We start from the raw sequence: 20087 nt of genomic DNA, 5'->3' as shown, positions 1-20087 counted from the left end.
ACAGGAGGTAACTTGACTGCTAATGTCTCTGTGCCTCTGTCACCATTTATAAAATGGAGATGATAATACCTATTTCACAGAGTGAATGTGAGAATTAATATGTATAAAACATTTCAAGGGATAAAATGTATATGTATTCTTATTTGCGCTGCCCTGCTAAAAGAAGCAAAGAACCACACTATCCAATGAAAAGCAAATATCCCTTCACTCCCTCTGTTTAAGCTATATTGCTTACCTCAAAGACCAGCAGACCCAGTTTATAGAAGGTGTGTGTGGCTTTTCTAAGGGATCATAGCTTGGAGGTAGTTTTGGAGTTCTTCTTCTGTCCCCTCCTCTCCCCACCCATTTTAATTTAGCATGCATATCTTCTATTGGTCTGTGCAGGCAGAGAGAAGAAAAGCCTTGAATTTGTTTACAAGCACTGAGAGCTTGATCCTGCTTCAGTAAAACCAACTTTCTCCATTGACCTCAATAGGAGCAGTAGCTAGTCCTGTGTGAGAGAAGTCCATGTAGTAATAAATATGGCAATGGTTTTAATGTTAGGTTGCCAGTGGATGGTAATGTGGACTAGGGTAAGATTTACATTCAGTAATGTGGAAAAAAACAATAATTTTTTGTTGTTAATTTTAAAATCAGGATTAGGCAGAACTTGAGGAAAAAACATGCCCGACACATAGCTGATCTACGAGCTTATTATGACTCAGAGATCCATAGTTTAAAACAACAACTTGAGGCAAGCCATAAAACTGCTTCATCTGAAGAGCTGAAGAAAATCAATCAAAATCTTGTTGATAGGTAATATTTGTTTTGTGACTATAAGGGAAAGGGTTTTTTTATTGTATAAATTCTTTGGTAATTTTTAAAAAATTTATGCCTCTAGGTGTGACCAGTTAGATGCTGCTCTCAATGAAGCTAGTACTCGCATGAGAACCCTTGAAAATAAGAATAATATGCTAGAAATGCAAGTGGTAAGTATATATTGTGGGTAACATGAATTAAAGTTGTTTGTTAAGTAAAAAGGTAAGTGTGTGTGCAACTGTTAAAAATATAGATTAAATTGATAGTTATGTTGGCCTTATCCAATATCTCATAATATGAACAGCCAGCTCATATTTGCATAGATACTAAGTTCTACACCTTTGGAACCTCTTGATCTACAAAATCCCTGTCTTTTGAGCGTCATTCCACTCCAACTACTGCCCGTTCTCATGCAAAGACATTTTGCCACCATGTGAGTTCTCTCTGCCATTTTATTCCCACACTCCCTTACCAATGAATGATGGGCAAGCTATGCTCTACAGATGTGATCCTCCTTATCCCTGATTGTTAACATTTCTGTTTGGGGTTTGGTTGAGAACCTTGACCTCTGTAAATGTTTAAACTTTATTATCTGTAAATAACCCTATCCCCTCACCTTCCTTCCAATTTTAGCAAGAGCTAAAGTTCACCAATAAAATATTAAAGACGTGTTTCTGATTTCTTTCTCTCTCTCTCTCAAAAAAAAGGGGGGGGAGCTAAATAATTACATCTTTTTCTTATTTTATACATGGGTGATAAGGCAAATTCCTTGTGCAGTTAGGCAAAAAGAACTATCCCTTTACCTATATTTATCCTACTATAGGTTGTAAAGGCCCAGTTGGGCCAAAATATACGAATCCTCCTTTCATGACCCACAGCTTTCCTGCTAGTCCTGGGCCTGTTCTTTCATGGCTATACAGCAAACTGGTTCCTTGTTAAAGAACAAGAAATGTTTTTACAAGATGGAAATTGGGTGTCTTTTCTTGAATCTTATTTTTTTAGTCCAATGCATTGCATTAAAGAAAGTAGCTTAAACTTTTTTTCAGTTCCTGTGCATTATTAAAAATTAACTTCTGCTTTCTATTCTTGTAAGATTTAAGATTATAACTTTACTATTTAGAGACAAAATCTGTTATGTAAATGTTTTAATGAACCTTGTTTTTGTTTTGTAGACAGATTGGAGAGAACGCTTTTATGCAGTCAGTAATACTTCCAAAGTTTTGCAAGAACGTATTGAAGAAATGCGCACAAGTCATAAAGAGAAGGATAACACTATCAGCCGACTAAAATCTAGGCTTAAGGATCTAGAAGAAGCATTTGAAAAGGCTTACAAGCTGTCAAATAACAAAGATGCCAGGTTAAAGGAAGAAAATAAAATGTTTCAAGATGTAAGTGAGAAAATAATGAATAATAGTTTACAACTGCACAATATTCCATGAACTGTAAAAGTCTTAGATGCTTTTGGAATAACACTCAAAATTTACTGCAGCAAAACCTGTCTTAAGTGACCAGGAAAATTCAGTCCTGTGGAGGTGTCAGTTAAATAAAGGTTGAACAAGATTATACTAGAAATATAATAGATATTTTAAGATTGTTATTTAAGAGACCAAAATTGTTTACTCAAATTGGTCATTAGTGCAGATTTGATTATATTTTGTTATTATTGTCCATACTAAAATAAAAGAATATGTATAGTATAACTTATCTTGTATTTTTATTACTTTTTAAACTGTTAGATCATTTTACTGACATTATAGAGAAATTAAGTATTATTTATACCCTTCAAGTCCAGATGGCTAGGTGTTGTTTTGCAATAGCAGGGAGACAGATCTCTAAAGACTCTACCTACTCAGTTTCTTTTCTGTCTCCAGCAGTCAAATAGTGGTGCTAGCTTAGCTTACCATCTGTGTGTCTGGTAAGGTAACATTTTCTGAACTAATTTTAGAATAAATTTCTCATTGATTTTTTTTTTCTTTTTTTTTTAATTCACTGGGGATGAGCTGACGTTCTGTATTGTAACCCTTTGTGGTTTGTTCAGATTTTCTGTCAAACTGCAGACCAAATTAATAGAACCTTGCTTTCTGACTTTTTTCATTATTACTTTATATTAAAATTAATCTGTCTTTACAGAATGCAGATTAGCCCTGTGAAAACATATTGGGCGCTTTAGCTCCCTTTTTAGGATGGGATTCTGAAAAGTGCTCTATGTTGGCCAAAATCTTTCCTTTTGAAGTCCAGTGGGAAATTTGACCATTGACTTCACTGGAAGCAGAGCAAAGCCAGTATTGAGCATCTTTGAAAATCCCGTCTTTGGTGGGTAAGTAATTTTGTTTCCTTTTATCTCTTCAGTAGTTTTTTCTGATTACTTTCTTGACATTTCATGTATAAGAAGTTTTTATATTTTGTATTTTAAATAAAATTCATTTAAAAAAAATCTAACATACTCCAAGCAGAGTAATGCTAAAGCACACAAGGATTATTAGACAAGTCAACAAACTGTTAACATTATTTGTGCAAACAAAAAGGACTGCCAGTATTTTAGAAATAAAGCCTACTAGGGAAAATCTGACTTTCTGGACTTATCCAGTTTGTGTACTGTTATACATATGCCCTGAATATTTAAAAGTGTGTCTGCCATTGGGAATTGGAAGAAAAAAGTGAATTTAAAACCAAAACAGCTGTCAGCAATAAAAAGGGCTAACTCCTGAATAGAGACAACTATATTGATCAATAAACATGAATTGATTAAGAACCACTCCCAAAAATAATTTCTTTATATTGTTCAGCAATACTCTTCTAGCGTGAAAGACACCTCTCAAACTCTTTTTAAAGCTTCAGCTCAGCAAAGCACTGGATCTAAGTGCTTAAATATGTCTTAAATGGTGGAGATGTTCTTGCAAGCGTCCTGCTCAGTGGTGACTTTCCACCCATTGTGAATGAGGAGATCTATATTAAATATTTTTCATGTGTTGTTGGTCCCAATCTTGCAAATTGTTCTGCAACGCTGCATTTGTGCATAGCCCCATTGACTTTAATGCAGCTCCATAGATAGGCAAAGGTGCCTCTGTGCAAAATAGTTTGCAGCATGGTGGTTGTAGTCAGAAGATTGCTCTATGTTAAATTACTTGGGTCCACATCCTGCAAACTCTGACTCCCATAGTTAAGCTCCTGGGTCTGCAGGATCTGGCCCATAATTCTTTCCATATTAATTTTGTTCAGTTTACATTTAAAAGATTTTTCACTTTTATTCAGCCTTTAGTCAGTTTTACGGCCCAGACTCAAATATTACATTATCTGGATTGCAAATACTCCAGGGGACTATGTGTATTAAGAAAACCTGTTTCCGTTGGATTTTTTGTGTGTGTAAATTTTCAATAGATCGTAAAGCTTCATAAAACAAAAGTTTATCAAACCCTAAAGTTCAGGCATAACTGATTTGGCAGTATGTTTTCAACTTTTTGCCTCAAGTAAACTATTCATCAGTTTGAATAATTCTACATTTAAATCTTAATAGTCAAGATAGTGCAAGGGACAATGAATTGAAACAGAGGGTAAGGGGCTATAAGGTGCTCCTTACTTCTGTATGCTCTTGCTGGGGCCCAGCGTTGGAAGGAAAGCAGCCTTCATGCAACTTCTTCTTCCCCTCCACTCATGTGCAGGTGGGCTGGTGCGGGCAGCCAAGTAATGGTTGGCTTATCCCTCCAGTGTGCCACATTCAGCTGCACTGGCACAGAGAATGAAATAGTCTGCTTTGGACATAGACCAATAGCAAACTGGTGTACTAAACCACCAAAGCAAATGGGCAGCCAAGGACAGAAATTTAACTCTCTTAAGTCACAATTTCTTCACGTGTCTGCACCTTACATTTACAATCAGAAATATACAGTCTAGCCTTAGCGTAGTGCAGGGGAGCAAATATGCTACAATTCTTATTTTCCTTGTAGCTAAATGGCTTAAACTTAGTTTTTGTAATTGGACTTTTGCTTTAGGTCAATAACTTTAAAAGAAATTAAAATGCATGTTAGATTATAAGAGTTTAGTTTTCCATTATGTTTTAATTTTACTACTTGCAGTTTTTTTTCTTTTAGCTTCTGGGAGAATATGAATCTCTTGGAAAAGAACATGAAAGAGTAAAGGTAAGTAGGCATGGATTAATTTTATTTAAAAACTTTTGAGTAAAAATCTTTGTATAGTTTTAATATATATATTTGTAAAGGAGTGACAGTACTGGAATGTCCAGATATCCAACTATAAGTGAGAGGATAATATTTGAATCAAGAGAACTAAAGGCAGGGAAAAGTTTGAACGGCCACAGTATTAGGCCCAGATATATCACCATGGCACAGAAATACATATTAATTGAATATTTTAAGTATTTGAAAAAGGATTACAGGGATGAATCCATATATTTTAACGAATGGCTTCCTAGCATGTTTGCAATGTCATAGAAGGAAGAAGAGCATGGAGTTCAGAGTCCATCAGATGAAGAAGGAAATCTTATTGTTTATATGATATTCTAATCCTAGGCAACAAGGGTATTGCAAAGTCAAATTGAAGTCTAAGGATTTTGTTTTAACATAACTCCCTTTCAAATAAAAAGGTGATACAAATTGTAATTTTTCAATATAGATGAAGTTACTCATTTTTTCCCTTCTAGAGTGTCTGCACTTGTTACTTTTTTCTTTGTGTATTTTACAGGATACATTGAATGCAACTGAAAATAAATTGCTTGATGCAAACACCCAGATTTCTGATTTGAAAAGGTAAAATGTGAAAGTATCTTAGTACTATCTTAATAATGTGAATCTAGGTTTAATGCATTTAGCATTTAATCCTTGATCATGAAAATTATTGCAGATCTTTAGATCCAGTTGCAATTTGTAAAAATTAATGAAGCACCTTTGTACAGATATTGAATAATTTTATGTTACGTTGCACAAATTATAAGAGCCTACTTATTTTACAACACTTTAAACATTTTTTTCCTCATTAGGACCTCCTCCCAATCTGGAATGAATGGGTTGCGTCTCCTCTTTCTGTTGTCATTCAGTTCAGCCAATCCACTGGTCAAGCTTTTCATGCCAGAGTTCTCTCCTCAAAAGCCCTCATCTTCAGCTAACCAGTCTTTGATATGGTTTTCACTAATGTGGATGCTGACAGGAATTTGCTGTTCAAGATTATTGCACCTAGGCACAAATAAAGGACAGGAAGGTGTTCCATGTATAGAGCAGGAATAATACCTCCTATGGCTGTCCCTCCTGCTATCTAGACCTCTCTCCTGGCTGAGAGAACCGCAATCCATTGAATTTACACTTTCTGGATATGCATCAGGCAGGACTCATGACCATCAAGGGATGAATGTCAGGGCCAAAGTCCAGCCAGTATTGTGCACGGCTACCGACTGCTGAAAGTCTTTGTCTCATATTTCTCAACAGTTCTCTTGCAAGCCTGCTAAACAGAGCATTCAGGGCGGCCGGCAGGGGAAGAGGGACTTTACTCTGGAAAAGCTCTAGTATAGGCCGCACAGGATTTCTTTGAGCTGACTTCTCTTGGTATATGACTCACTGTTTCTCTTTTGTGGGTATGTGCTGTCATCCCTTCCCTCCCCATGTTCATCTGAGCATCTGGAGTCTCGCTGTTCCTAAGTCAGAAAGATCAGGAGAGATGGGGAAATTACAATTTTTCATGTACATTTTTGTTTGTTGTTTTTCAGTGTTATTCTTAGGATGGTCACCAGTTTCATCTCCTAGTCAATTCTAGATTTCATTGCTACTAAGCCATTAACCTTCTATTGCTTTGTCTAAAGCCAGTCTAGCCAAAGAGAGAATTTGGGACCATTTTGGGTGTTGTCCTGGCCCTTTTATATATTTGTATAATTCACAGGATTTTAAGGAAGCCAAAATCCTTATTTATTTTGTTCTCCCCCCCCCCCCAAAAAAAAAGGGGAGGGAAGAAGGCCTCCTGCTTAGGCTTTGAATTTACTCCTCAATCAAGAAAGTATACATTATTAAGCATTTGAGAGTTTTTAAGACCAGAAAGGGTGTAGAGACATCCCAAGCTGACATGGTGTCCACCTGTCTAAAAGAAACGTAGATGCCAGGTAAATGACCAGTATCTACAATTTTTTTTTTAGGCATTGTTGTGAAGATTGAGGTGCCTTTGCCATACTTGTATGCTATGTTCTGAGAGCAGGAGTCAGGGGCAGTTCAGTCTAGTATTTCTTTTGCATTGTCTGTTTCTCTCATCTGGTTCTGTGAACTGCTGGGGCATAGACCATTCCAGATTGGGGGCCACCTTAATGGAAAAGGATATTTTGTTTTCCTATCTGAAAACTGTATTTCTGTGATGGATCCCAGTGACTGAGGTGGATCACTATCACCTTCTTACAGCATGAGAAAGCCTTGTCTTTTGCCCCCTAGACCAGGAGTGGCCAACCTGAGCTTGAGAAGGAGCCAGAATTTACCAATGTACGTTGCCAAAGAGACACAGTAATACATCAGCAGCCCCTCCATCAGCTCCCATTTCCCCCCCGTGTCTCCTGCCCGCCGGCAGCCCCAACAATCAGCACCTCCCCGTACCTCCCACTCGCCATGATCAGCTGTTTCACAGTGTGCGGGAGGCTTGGGGGGGGGAGGGGAACGGGGGGAGCGAGGGCGTGGCAGGCTCTGGGAAGGGGGCAGGAAGGGGTGGGGGTCTTGGAGGAAGGGGTGGAGTGGAGGCAGGGCCTGGTGCAGAGCCAGGGGTTGATCAGTGAGCACCCTCCGGCACATTGGAAAGTTGACATCTGTAGCTCCAGCCCGGAGTCAGCGCCTATTGAAGGAGCCGCATATTAACTTCTGAAGAGCCACATGCGGCTCCGGAGCCACAGATTGGCCACTCCTGCCCTAGATTTTAGGAAAGCCTCCCCAACTACCAGCTGTTGGCAACACAAGCCTTCTGCTCTGGGCTCTACAAGCCCCTCTCCCAATGCAAGCTAGCAATTTCACACACCCCACTTTGATACACTTGAGTGCCCAACCCTTTATTGACTGGAAACTCACAGTCTACACTGATCCGTGGCCTCCATGGAAGCAGTGCACCTCAATTCACCATTCTCCTTAGCACAAAGGACTTAAATAAAATTCAGTTTGGTTTTTACGTCTAACAGAGTTTGAGATAGAGAGTCAAATAAAAGCAAGTATAAAGGTTTGGAAACATAAGGATACAAGTAAAAGAAAAACGTATACAAAATCTATAGTTTATACTTATTAACAAGTTACTTTCCTGTCTAATATGGTATTGCTCACTCAGTGGTCAGTCCTGGCCATGTTTGTCCAGTTCAGAAAGCTACGATCCACCTTTAATGAGACACTGCCAGCAGAAGTGGGAGTTATTTCCTCTGTAATAGAACAAATCCTGTGCCCTTTCCCCAGGGGATTCCCTTATTCAGAGACTTTTCCTGGAGTTCTTTTGACTTTAACTCCTCAAGCGTGCACCTGGTCCAGATAGTAACCATAGGGCTGGCTTCACAGATGTCTATTGTTCCCAATGTTGATTGAGTTAGCTCCGAGACCTGCCTCGCCTCAAGTGACAACAGTTTTTAAACCTAATATTCTGCATTTTACATATCTCTTAAGTTATTTCCCTTACAAACATCTCACAGCAGCCATGACAATCAGCTAGTTCCTAGGTTTCAGCCAAGACCACACACAACCTCTTTGATGAAATATTGAGAAATGGTTGGACACAGAGGTAATATACCTGCCTGGGCATGTCTGTGTCACAGTCCCCAATCTAGAAGCCCACCAGGTTTGGGGTTTTTCACTTTAATTCTGATTGCAGGTTTAACAGAATTCTTGCAAAGGTTTGATTAATTGAAGGTGTGGGCTACTCTGTGGTGGGGGAGGGGAGCGTTATGATGTGAAAAGTCTGAACAGCAGGCTGGGTGAGTTACCTGAGTGACATGTGAGATAAGATCAGCCCATTAAATCCAGAATGGGGGAGCTTTTTTACAGAAATCCACCTTTTCAAGGAGGAAAAGAGATTTTTTTTTTTCTTCCTTTTGGTGAAGCTAATTTTAAAAAATAGATTTCATTCAGATAGAACCCATGTAACCTCATTAGTATTTTTAAATGGTTTTACACTTCAATGGAATTATTCCACAGCAACATATTTTTTCTTGCCCTCCATCCATGTTGTTTAACTTCTGATTTGACAGAGCTTGGAATCAGATACAATGAAGTATTTTCACATACTGGTTACACTTTTTCCACCTAAACTCCACCAAGGACATATATTAAAAAAATCCCTATATTTTAATACTGTGTAAGATCTAACAACACTATCTTAAACTTCTTTTAAACCTGCTTGTAATATGTCTTCATTACTTCTGCATTAGAACAATTTCAAAACTTGAAGCTCAGATCAAGCAGGTAGAACATGAAAATATGTTGAAACTCCGTCATATTACTGAAAGTCATTTAAGAACATCTCATGCCAAGTAAGTGAATATTCTATCATGTGAAAAGGTGGGTGATGTGTTTTATTGAGAAGTTTTTCTGTTTTGGCTAAAAATGGGTTATCTAACAGTAGACTGTAGCAGTTGAAAGACATACTACATAATCCAGCATATTATATGCCAGGAAACGATTAAAAGATCAAATAAAAAATATGGGCGTCCAGTTTTGCAAGCTTTACCTGTATAATCCTTACTCTCATAAGTAGTTTCAATTACTTCACTGGGATTACTTAAATGAGTAGAGATTACCCTTGTGAGTAAAGGTACACAGTAGGAAGTATAAGAACTGAACCTGCAATTGCTCCATGTCATTGTACCTTTAATACTTTGAATCAGAAAGGTGTATGTGACTTTTTAAATTTTTAAAATAAAATTTTACAAATGTCACTTAGATTATGTGGAAATTAGAGTGTAAATTTTGCTAGAAGAGGGGCAAAACTGGGGTGTGCCTGCTTTGCTCCTTTGATGTATAAAGCATGCCTCAAAAGTTTTACCTTCTATTAAGGAACTTCAGAAATGTACCAATTAGCAACTGAGAGGGATGCCTCCAAAATAGGAAAAATGGAAAGACTTAAATGTTATGAGACAGATTTGCCCCCACTGGTGTAGGGAAGAGGTGCAATTTGCTGAAGCCAGTGTAGAACTGGGGATGAAATCAGGCCTTATAAACTGATAGCACACACAGAAAGAGCATCATTCCATTTAAACAAACAGCAGGATAGATTTAAAGAAATATAATTATTGTTCTTGGTATTGTGTGAATGATACGCTGTTATTCTAATTTTTGTGTGCTTTTTAGTGAATCTATATATAAAATCACTTTTTTTTTGGTATTTCTATTCTGTAGTTGTTCAATTGAAAATAGTCGGTGGCCTCTGTATTCAACACTCCTCTGTATTATCAGTTGTGCTCTTTCTTTTTAAGAAATATATAGGATGAGACAAAAGAGAAGTAAAGAGTTGGAGGCTTTAAACCAACAGCTTCATCTTGGGTACAATTATATCTTAGTTTTGTATAATTCATTCAAAATCTTTGCGAAGAAGCCAACTTGGTATCTGGCATTTGAAGTCAGAAAAGCAAGTGTTTCTGTATAGAAGTATAGATCTGTGGAAAATACTGCCTTCTAAAAATGCATTATAAATAATTACTGAAATTTGAGTGTGTGTGTTCTTTTAATTAAAACACTCACTTTTTAAAAAGGTACTTATTTCTCCAAATATTTACAAATTTGTAATTGTGTCTTGGAATGTAAGGTGCTTTCTCTCTTTGGCTAGTATAAGTGCTATTTGTTTTGTTTTTTAATTTCAAAACCAAAACTTCAAGCATTTCATAATCCTGAAGCTTTTCACTCCAATAGCAAGCTGACAACTTCTGATGTAAACAGACGGAAGTGGTTGATACCAGGAGCAGAGTATTCAATCTTCACAGGCCAACCTTTAGAAAATCAAGAGAGCATTATGGATAATAGACTGGAGGAAACCTACATTCCTTCTAGGTAAGCTAGCTTCCTGTAACCTCCACCCTCCACTCTGATCTAGTGGAGAATCAGAGCAGTTGTAATCTAAGAAATATCTATGCAATTTCTGATTTTAGAAATAATTTTCTCTAAAATTGACTGTTCTTGAGTTTTGTGCTTGTATTTATTTACTAAAGTCTAAAGTATTTATCCATTGCCTGAAGTGCTGTGCATGTTTTGAAAGAACCTACTAATCTAGTGTGAAACAAGCAGAGACTTTCTTAGCTCTCAAAGGTCTTTTGCCCTTGAAGAGACCTCATAGGTACGTCTTGTTCACTGACCAACTGCCATTGCCTTTATGCCCTCGGAAGTATTCTACTTCAGTTCCTTGGTCAGCAAAGGAGTTCTCTGTCAGAATTGCACTGGCATGGTTGGTTGCAGCTCTGCTGGTTCTGCAGACTTCAGTTTTGATGAGGATTTCACTCTGTCTTTTTAGTAGTTTGCCTTGTTCTTTGTTCGTTCCTCAGTCTCTGTCAGGGTAGATTTGATTTTAAGATTTTACGGAGTTGATGTTTCAAAAATTCTAGCTCACCAAACTTCACTCATTTCCACTATTGCTCAGATTTGGGGGTTCACATCATCCTGTAACTAATATTTAGAAGTCAGAGGTTTCTGGATGAAATAGAGAACATTTATAAGAATTTTCCATTTGGATTGTTGTAAGATGACCCAATACTTTGCACCAACAAACTGTAAAGTATTACATTCATTTCTATGTGAGTGTAACTCTCGGTTGATATTTGGATAGCCTACTTACAGTATAAAATCTTGGTTCCTCATATGCTGCTTTCATATATTATTTAAGGCACCATTCTCCTCCTGAAAAGGACCCTTCGCAAGAAGACTCTTTAACAAATGTAATGGCAAAAAAAGAAAATGAGCCACCAGACACACCAATCATGAAAGCCTTTAAAGAACTTGAAGAGGGAAAAGCATTTAAAAGTTGGGGCACACAGACAGAAAAAGAAGACACTTCAACTAGTAAATTTATTTATATTCTTGGATTTGTCTTGACTTGCATCCTCAAAATCACGTTTTTTGTGTCCTTCCCCCCTGGCCCCCCCCAGGATTAGAATTAGTCTGGCTCAGGTGACAGGGTAAAAATAGTTGTTAGCTTTGCAAAGAGTCTTTGTGTATCCTAAAACAATGCTCTGTAGTTTGCTTAACAAAACCTGAAATAACAAAGCTAGCTGACTTGTTTAAAATAATAGGAATGTAAGAAATTCTCTATAGCATCATATTAGTTCATCTAGTTCATGTCCTTTCTCTAGCGGAAATTTATATATACTGAGTATTAACAAAGTTCCTGCTGTCTTTGCACCCACATTTGTTTTGTTGTAGTGTAACGTCTAAATGTTGGCATGAAAGCTGGCATGTATCATATGACTGAGTAGACTTAATCTCTTCCTCTATCGTGCTGGAGTTGCAGGTGCTTAGTACCTCTTCGCATCAGGCCTTTATTACTCAGGCGCCAAAAATATGGATTTAGGAGCCTAAATTCAAGCACCTAGGTTTGAAAACTTAGGTCCTGTTCTAACTCCTGTCTGTCAAGATACTTGTGCTGCCCTGCTTTCTGTCTCCCATTTCTATTAAGCCTGTGCTATTTCTCAGTAGCTCAGACTTGTCCTGTTTACCTTCACTTTAAATTCATTTCTTCTCTTCTATATCTGTGCTGCAGAACAGTTCTTCTCATAGGTCAGGTTAACATCTTACTTCAATGAATGTCAAATATTGCTCAATTTCTAGTGGGGATAGGATTTAAGCATGTACAGCTGGTTAGTATAACACAAACCTACTGACATGGGAAACAGCTGAGATGGAACAAGTACAGGGTTGAGTACAGTAGGTTTCATGGGGACTGAGTGAAGGAGAATCCTTAATATCCTGTGTAATATAAATGTTAATTTTTATATGTTTGGTTTTTTACAGAAACATCACATCGACGTCAAACTGTTGGATTTAATGAAAGCACTTTTAGTGCCAATCGGTCCCCAGAGAAATGCAGAGATCAACAAAGACCAAAAAGATATAGCTCACCTAGTGGGCAGAGGTCATCATCCCTCCCACCTTCAAACAGGAAGGCAAACACTCCAAGTAAGCATTTTTGTGTACAGGTTATTGTGTCACTTCAAAATGCAGTGTATTTAAATAACATTAGGTTGTGTTACAAACAGCTGAAGGTAGGAAATTTACAAGTTACGATTCTCACATTGTTATCATGGATTTTCTGAAAAAAGGATTGCGTACATGAGTTACAGACTATGTGAAAGCTGTAATCTTACTATCATTTGTCAGTGTGTGACACATACTTTATATGATTTAAATGGACAGTACTCCATGGAGAACTTTGAAAATAATTCTTTAAGACTTGGGGATCAAATTGTATTAAGAAAAACTATTTAAATAGAAAAAGTGTTAGGCACTTAAATCTTTTCTTCTCTGCAGCACGAAGAGAAATAATGCTGGCACCAGTGTCAGTGACATACAGCCCAAAACGATCTCCAAGAGAAAACCTGTCTCCAGGATTTAGCCACTTGGTTGGCAAAAACGAAAACACAATGACTAGGTACATATTTGTAAATATTAATTTTGGAGCGGGGTTTATTTTCTGATAGTAGTTACACAATTTACGGGCTTGATCCAGCATACCCATACTTTTTATGAATAGCTCTTACTCATGGCAATAGTCTTATCACATTTAATGTGAAATACTCGTATGAGAGGGGCCTGGTCACTTAAATAAAGGTTTGCATGACTGGGACATGTATCTGAAGTCAAGTTTGCTTTTTGAAATAGAGCAAGAATAACCTTGGATCCCCCCCCAGTTAGCATTCACCAAGGTGATGTGTTAGGTATATCGTATTTGATGGAATAATATTGACAGGGAAAAGACTGTAGAGGCATTGTCCTATGTCAACACAAAGGAAATCGGGGTCAGTATGCAGGGATACAAGTGATGCCTTAAAGAATGGGTAAAAGAAAGTAAGCACTTAGAGCTCTTTTTCACTCCCCCATAGAAACTTGTGTGAAGACTAAACTTACTATTGAAACAAAGGGTTTTCTTTATATTTTGCTGGATATCCTGTTTGGCAGAGCTGCAGAGGCAGCATTCTGATTCTGGAGGTGGGGTACAGGGCAGGCATATGTAAGGTGGAGGAAAAGGAAAGTTCAGCATCACTCTTAAGTGTAACATTAAAGTGCTCTTGAGAATGGGAGTCAGGCCTCTTCCTTTAGAAAGAAACAGGTTGCATGATTCAAGGCCTTTGATATATGGAAACCAAAGAACCTGAAGGTGGGGTTGTAATTAGGAGAATCCAGAGAGATCACATTTTCCATTGAAGAGGAAATTGTTTTTAATATGTAAAAGTATAAAAAGATAGAAATACCTATTATAAAAAATAGTCTAACAAGTAGTTGTCTCTTCTACACCCCACCCCTCATCATTCTGTAGATTCAATATACTTCTGGATGATTTGGAAACTGCTCCTACCTCTACGTTACAACATAGCAATCCAAGAAAACGACTCCAGTTTCTTTCACTAGATGATATAGAAGGTAATTTGTCAGAATGGGCAGAATTGTGATTTTTTTTTTTCTTCATCCTCCTAAAGGGAACTCTTTTTTCTCCACATAGTTTCCACTGACTAGATAAGAGGAATCATGACATTTTTCTGATAAAGCTCTATCCTTTTTATTTTGCAATAAATAAATGCAATAGTAATATTGCTTGTAGCAGTAAAAAATTACTGTTATTACAGTAAATATTTAATTTTTATACACCCACAAACATGCACAAACAATAGAATAACAAAATAATTCAACTGAAAAATAAGAAAGGAAATAAATTTCCTAATTTCTAATTTAGTTAAGCAATGTATATATTACGAAGAACCATGTCATTGTGTGTATTCAATATTCTTAATGAAGGTTCTGTTACTAAGTGTTGCATACAAATAGTGAAGGGTAATTATAATAATAAAGCTAGTTAATTTAATTTTTTTAAATAGTTGGATGAAAACATTATTTTAACCACATTTTCATTAAAATACTGAATGTATGGCATTTTATATTATATTTTAAATTTTTAATATTTTTAATATTCAATCATGTTTTTAATTCTTTAACTATAATATAAAGAGCAGTCTGAAGCTACAGTGAAATATTTTTCATTACCTATATTAAATATTCTGGTTTAATATTGTAGAAAATTATTTTGTTGTAAATCTGAGATTACTAAGGTCTTCAGTCATCAACAGCAACTAATCAATATTACATAACTTCTTCCCAAGTTTAGCTTCATCTTGAGATAATTCTGATATCATGAGGCATAATTAAATACATTAGTATGTTTGTAGTGAAAGCGTCAAGTGTGAATTTTCATGCCTTTGTCTGTTTGTGTCCTACAGAATCACAGTGATTCATTGCTTTTCCTATGGTTCACTTTATGTTCTGTTATGTATAATACATTTTATATATATATAAAAAAAGGGGAATTAAAAAAAATAAACAGCACTTTCATCTTTTCATAGGAAGGCAACATTCAGGTAAAGGCATTGACAGCTGTGTTAAACATAGTTCTTGCACTGAATCTTTGCACACTGGAATGAAGAAAGGAACTGTGGCTTCTGCCTGGGAAGAGAGGAATATACCGCACAAAAATGAACAAAGTATTCCTCCACCAGTAGTACCTTATGATGTTGATTTCAAGTATACATCAGGAATTAAGACATTGGCTGAAATTGAGAGACATTTTGATGAACTCACACAAGAAAAGCAACAGGTAAAAACCATTTTTCTTCTAATTTTATGAATAAATGCATTTGTATAAGAGAGAGGCTAGTGAGACAGCCATATAGCTGCACTATGCCTGGCTCAAACCAATACAAAGTTCCCAGAGTTGTTCTGATGGTGCAGCATCTTCCTTGCACAGTAAACTTCAGATACTCCAGTCCTTTGACTCTTCTAAGCAAAGTCATATTCTGCAATTGAGATGCAGACAAATGGGGATAGAGGGTCTGAGGTGAATTTATTTTGCAACAAGCCAAGATTTAAACTAGCCTTTCAGAGATGAAAGGTTTGTGCATTAAACCATTCTAGCACCTAATTAGAGTGCTGTCTTCTTCAAAGGGATGTTTGTGAGGGTGGGCAGAAGTACATATAATTACATAGTAATAATTACAATATCTAAACAACTACACTGCACATATATCTCTAACCTATCCCTGACTTTCTTGCAGATTAAAGATTAGGCAGGTTTATACTGGCTCTTGAATTTATAGCTGCGATATTTTGTGTGTTACTAGATTGAGGCTGCATTGAGTCGAATACCTGGTAGTGGGGGAAGAACAACCTTACAAGCAAGATTAAACCAGGTGAAAACACTTATTTCTGTGTATCTGACTATTTTTTCCGTTAATCTCCCAATACTGGAAGTTCAATCTGTATTCTCTGTTTTGCTACAGAATAAGGTATGGTTTAGTGCAGGGGTAGGCAACCTATGGCACTCGTGCCGAAGGCGGCACGCGAGCTGATTTTCAGTGGCACTCACACTGCCCGGGTCCTGGCCACTGGTCTAGGGGGGCTCTGCATTTTTATTTAATTTTAAATTAAGCTTCTTAAACATTTAAAAAACCTTATTTACTTTACATACAACAATAGTTTAGTTATATATTATAGACTTATAGAAAGAGGCCTTCTAAAAACGTTAAAATGTATTACTGGCACGCGAAACCTTAAATTGGAGTGAAAAAATGAAGACTCGGCACACCACTTCTGAAAGGTTGCCGACCCCTGGTTTAGTGGATTGTAACAGGAGCTTTTCCATACCACTCTACACTGCCCATGAATTGGTTTGAATCTTTAGCTTTTATGGAAATTGTTTGCCAGTTATCGTCATGTCTCAGGACCAAATTAAGAAATGATAGGGTGTAAATCAGATTCAGTTAAAATCACTTAGAACTACTGATATGTAAAGTTGTTGTAAGTTAGAGCAGTGGTTTTCAACCGTTTTTCATTTGTAGACCCCTAAATATTTTGAATGGAGGTGTGGACCCCTTTAGAAATCTTAGACATAGTCTGTGGACCCCCACAGCTCTGCGGACCACAAGTTGAAAAACCACTGTTCTATGGCAACGACAACCTTTCGCAGAATCCTTAGACATAGTCCATGGACCCAAGGTTGTAAACCACTGAGTTAGAATACAGTAGAACCTCAGTTATGAACACCTTGGGAATGGAGGTTGTTCGTAACTCTGAACAAAACATTATGGTTGTTCTTCCAAAAGTTTACAAGTGAACATTGACTTAGTACAGCTTTGAAGCTTTACTATGCAGAAGAAAAAGGCTGCTACCTTCCCCCCCCCCCTTTTTTTTAGTAGTTTATGTTTAACAGAGTACTGTACTGTATTTGCTTTTGTGTTAGTCTGTGTGTGTCTTTCTCTCTCTGCTGCTGCCTGATTTGCATACTTCTGGTTCCAAATGAGGTGTGTAGTTGACTGGTCAGTTTGTAACTCTGGTGTTCGTAACTCTGAGGTTCTACTGTATATCTACACAACAAATGAAGGTATAGTGGTAGCTCAGGTAGACACACGCATACTAGCTTTAATCTAGCTTGCACAAGGAACAATAGTAGTGAAGATGTGGCAGCACAGACTTCAGTGCAGGCTAGCTGCCTGAGTACATACTCAGGTAGACAAATGTCCTGGTGTTAGTGGAAAGCTGTTAATGCATCAGAAAAGACACTGACGGAAAATGGGGACAGTACCAACATATTAATTATAGAAGACCATTGTTTATAACTGTATGGTATTGAATATATTATCTTTTTCAAATGTTTTCTTTAGGAAGCCTTGGAAGATCGCTTGGAAAGGATTAATAGAGATTTGGGCTCAATCCGTATGACACTGAAAAGATTTCATGTTTTACGTACCTCTGCAAATCTTTGAGACGTGTATCTATTAAATTCAGATATGCTTTTGTTTGCACTAATGTATAATTACGCACTCAGCAAATGCAAATTGTTTTGTATTTTTGTAAACCCTCAACAGTAGTTTTACAACCATGTTATCCTTTACACACAGCAATATTTTGTACTTCAAATAGCCACATATATTTAAACATATTTTCTTACACTTGAGAAATCAATGTTAATCGTGTATTTTACTATTTTTTAAGAATGTGAATTATTTTTAAATAGTGTATAAGAATTCAGTTTATAATAAGGAAGGTAAACTGAGGCAGCTTGTTTTCTGAACAAAATCATGTTGTAATCCTTTTGCAGTTCGTTTTGCTCACCATTTTTATAGAGATGAATAGCTACATTGTAAATAATAGGTACTATGACATTTTGAACTTTTATATTATGCAGAAAGCAACACAGCTTCTGTGGTGACTATAACTACAAGCATATGGTAAACACCTTTTATTTAAAATATTGTAGCTTGGTTTTTAATTTGCTGTTATTGTGACACATCTTAAATAAATGCATATCTGCAAACTGGAATTCTATTAAATATCCATTTGTATAAATGCATAGAAAGTAGTTATACACACTGAATATTTTTGTTTCAAAATTGTATTTCTTGTGTGATGGGGTGAGGATATTACAGAGCCACATGAATTAAAAAATATTTCTTTAGTGTTGAGACTTACTAATTAATTTAGAAGCCTGTTGGAAATATTCAGGGCAAAATTCTGTTCCATGCCATCTGGTCTTGTCCTCAGATATCTCAGTGTTGGTAAATAAGAACTCCCCTCCCAAGAGGCTTGGAGAGGGAAAAATATATGGAGCTCTTCAAGTGTCTAGGGCTTGTGCAAACAGTGTGGCCTTTATCTAAGACTGTGAGGGGCATCTTCCCACTGTGAGCCTAAATTAATGCTGAAAAGGGGTTTTCAAGTTACAAGAAGGTTGAGTGTTGAAGATGCAGAGCACTACAGAACTACATGCGTGGCAGCAGTGGTAGAGGGCCTTCTATGTATGGAAATCTTTTTCATGCCCCTCACAGTCTGAGATAAAGGCCACACTCTTTGCGCAAGCCCTAGACACTTGAGTTCCATATATTTTCCCTCTCTTAGCCTTTTGCGAGAGTAGTTCTTGTTCTCTATTCTCTCTATTTGTAATCATTAGGAGTAATTAAACGTAATGATCAATGTAATCACTCAAAAAATCTCCACAGGTATCTTCCCTTGAGGAAATAGTTTGCTATAGTAACTGGGTACTTAATGTTTCTACTTTGTCTTGATAAAATTCACTTCTGATTATCTCCTTCACACACACACAAAGGAGAATTGCACACAATGAAGGGATGTATAATGACTCTTGGAAAATAATACTTGACACAGAAATGCATTCTGTACTATGCTTCAGGAAGTACATTGTATATGAGTGAAAGAGGGTTGAGTTCTGTTTCACTTTGGCTTTTAGGGGTTTATATATAATTTATCATTCCAGTCTGAGATTTTGCTTCAGTAGTTTTGTAACGAGTGCTTTCTTTATACCGTTTTAGCAACTAGAAGCAATACTTGCATTATGTCTGGATGACTGTAGATTGTGATGTTTTTTGCTTGCTTGATTGCCATTGGCCTATGTTAGCAGATCATTTCTAGCATTGTTTTGCTATTTCTCAACAGCTCTAGTTTGTAAAGTTCTGATCACAGTGAGTGCTAGCACACATCCCGTCTCCCCATGACACTCCAAGACCTGGAAAACCTAACCACAGTTGTTGGTTAGCGTCTGGCATATTAAAAAAACATCATGCTGTCCCCATTCCAATCACAGTTATGTTCACCTTTGTTGCCTTTGTCGGGGCTTGTCCTCGTCCATCCCTCCACGAACGCAAGTTGACGCCACACCATTCCTTTTTGTTGCAAGCTCATTCTTTTCATTTCTGGCCAAAGAGTTTTGTCATGGGATCGGCCCAGCGCATTTTCAGTCTGCCTGGCGGTTGCTTGTGGTCTCTGGGGATCCAGTCACTGACGCAGGTTGTCCACTTATTGTCTTGCCATGACCCACCCATCACACATTAAAAAATAAAATCAGCCTTTTACACTTACAAATTTTGTTGTGGTGGATAATATGTATTTCTTAGGTGGGACATTACTGAATTACAAAGGTGTACACCTAATATTTCAGTTTTGTATTTTAATATTAAACATTTAATTAGATTATTTCCTGCTGCCCAAGAATAATACTAGGTTTAGGGATATTACCCAGTGATAATCTAGGTTTTAACCATATCATCTGTTTCAAATTCTGTCATCACACACACACACACTGCA

The 20087-nt window shown here is 37.0% G+C and overlaps 1 protein-coding gene across 1 annotated transcript in view; it reads left to right on the top strand.

The window, feature by feature from the left end:
* The window catches only part of MPHOSPH9 (M-phase phosphoprotein 9), a 41110-nt gene extending 22743 nt beyond the window's left edge, over positions 1–18367 (top strand). The window contains exons 10-23 of the mRNA XM_029912653.1: positions 637–795; positions 881–968; positions 1971–2186; positions 4887–4934; positions 5497–5561; positions 9176–9277; positions 10653–10790; positions 11617–11792; positions 12741–12905; positions 13257–13377; positions 14263–14366; positions 15341–15591; positions 16115–16183; positions 17654–18367. Coding sequence (XP_029768513.1) covers positions 637–795; positions 881–968; positions 1971–2186; positions 4887–4934; positions 5497–5561; positions 9176–9277; positions 10653–10790; positions 11617–11792; positions 12741–12905; positions 13257–13377; positions 14263–14366; positions 15341–15591; positions 16115–16183; positions 17654–17755 — 1804 coding nt within the window. The 3' untranslated portion in view covers positions 17756–18367. The remainder of the gene's footprint in view (positions 1–636; positions 796–880; positions 969–1970; positions 2187–4886; positions 4935–5496; positions 5562–9175; positions 9278–10652; positions 10791–11616; positions 11793–12740; positions 12906–13256; positions 13378–14262; positions 14367–15340; positions 15592–16114; positions 16184–17653) is intronic.
* The last annotated feature ends 1720 nt before the right edge of the window (positions 18368–20087 follow it).

The sequence above is a fragment of the Terrapene carolina genome, unplaced genomic scaffold, assembly GCF_002925995.2.
Source record: "Terrapene carolina triunguis isolate 2854851 unplaced genomic scaffold, T_m_triunguis-2.0 Scaffold234, whole genome shotgun sequence".
NCBI classification, from domain to species: Eukaryota; Metazoa; Chordata; order Testudines; family Emydidae; genus Terrapene; species Terrapene triunguis.
The sequence above is the reverse complement of the archived record's forward strand: the minus strand, read 5'-3'. Positions and strand labels throughout refer to the sequence as shown.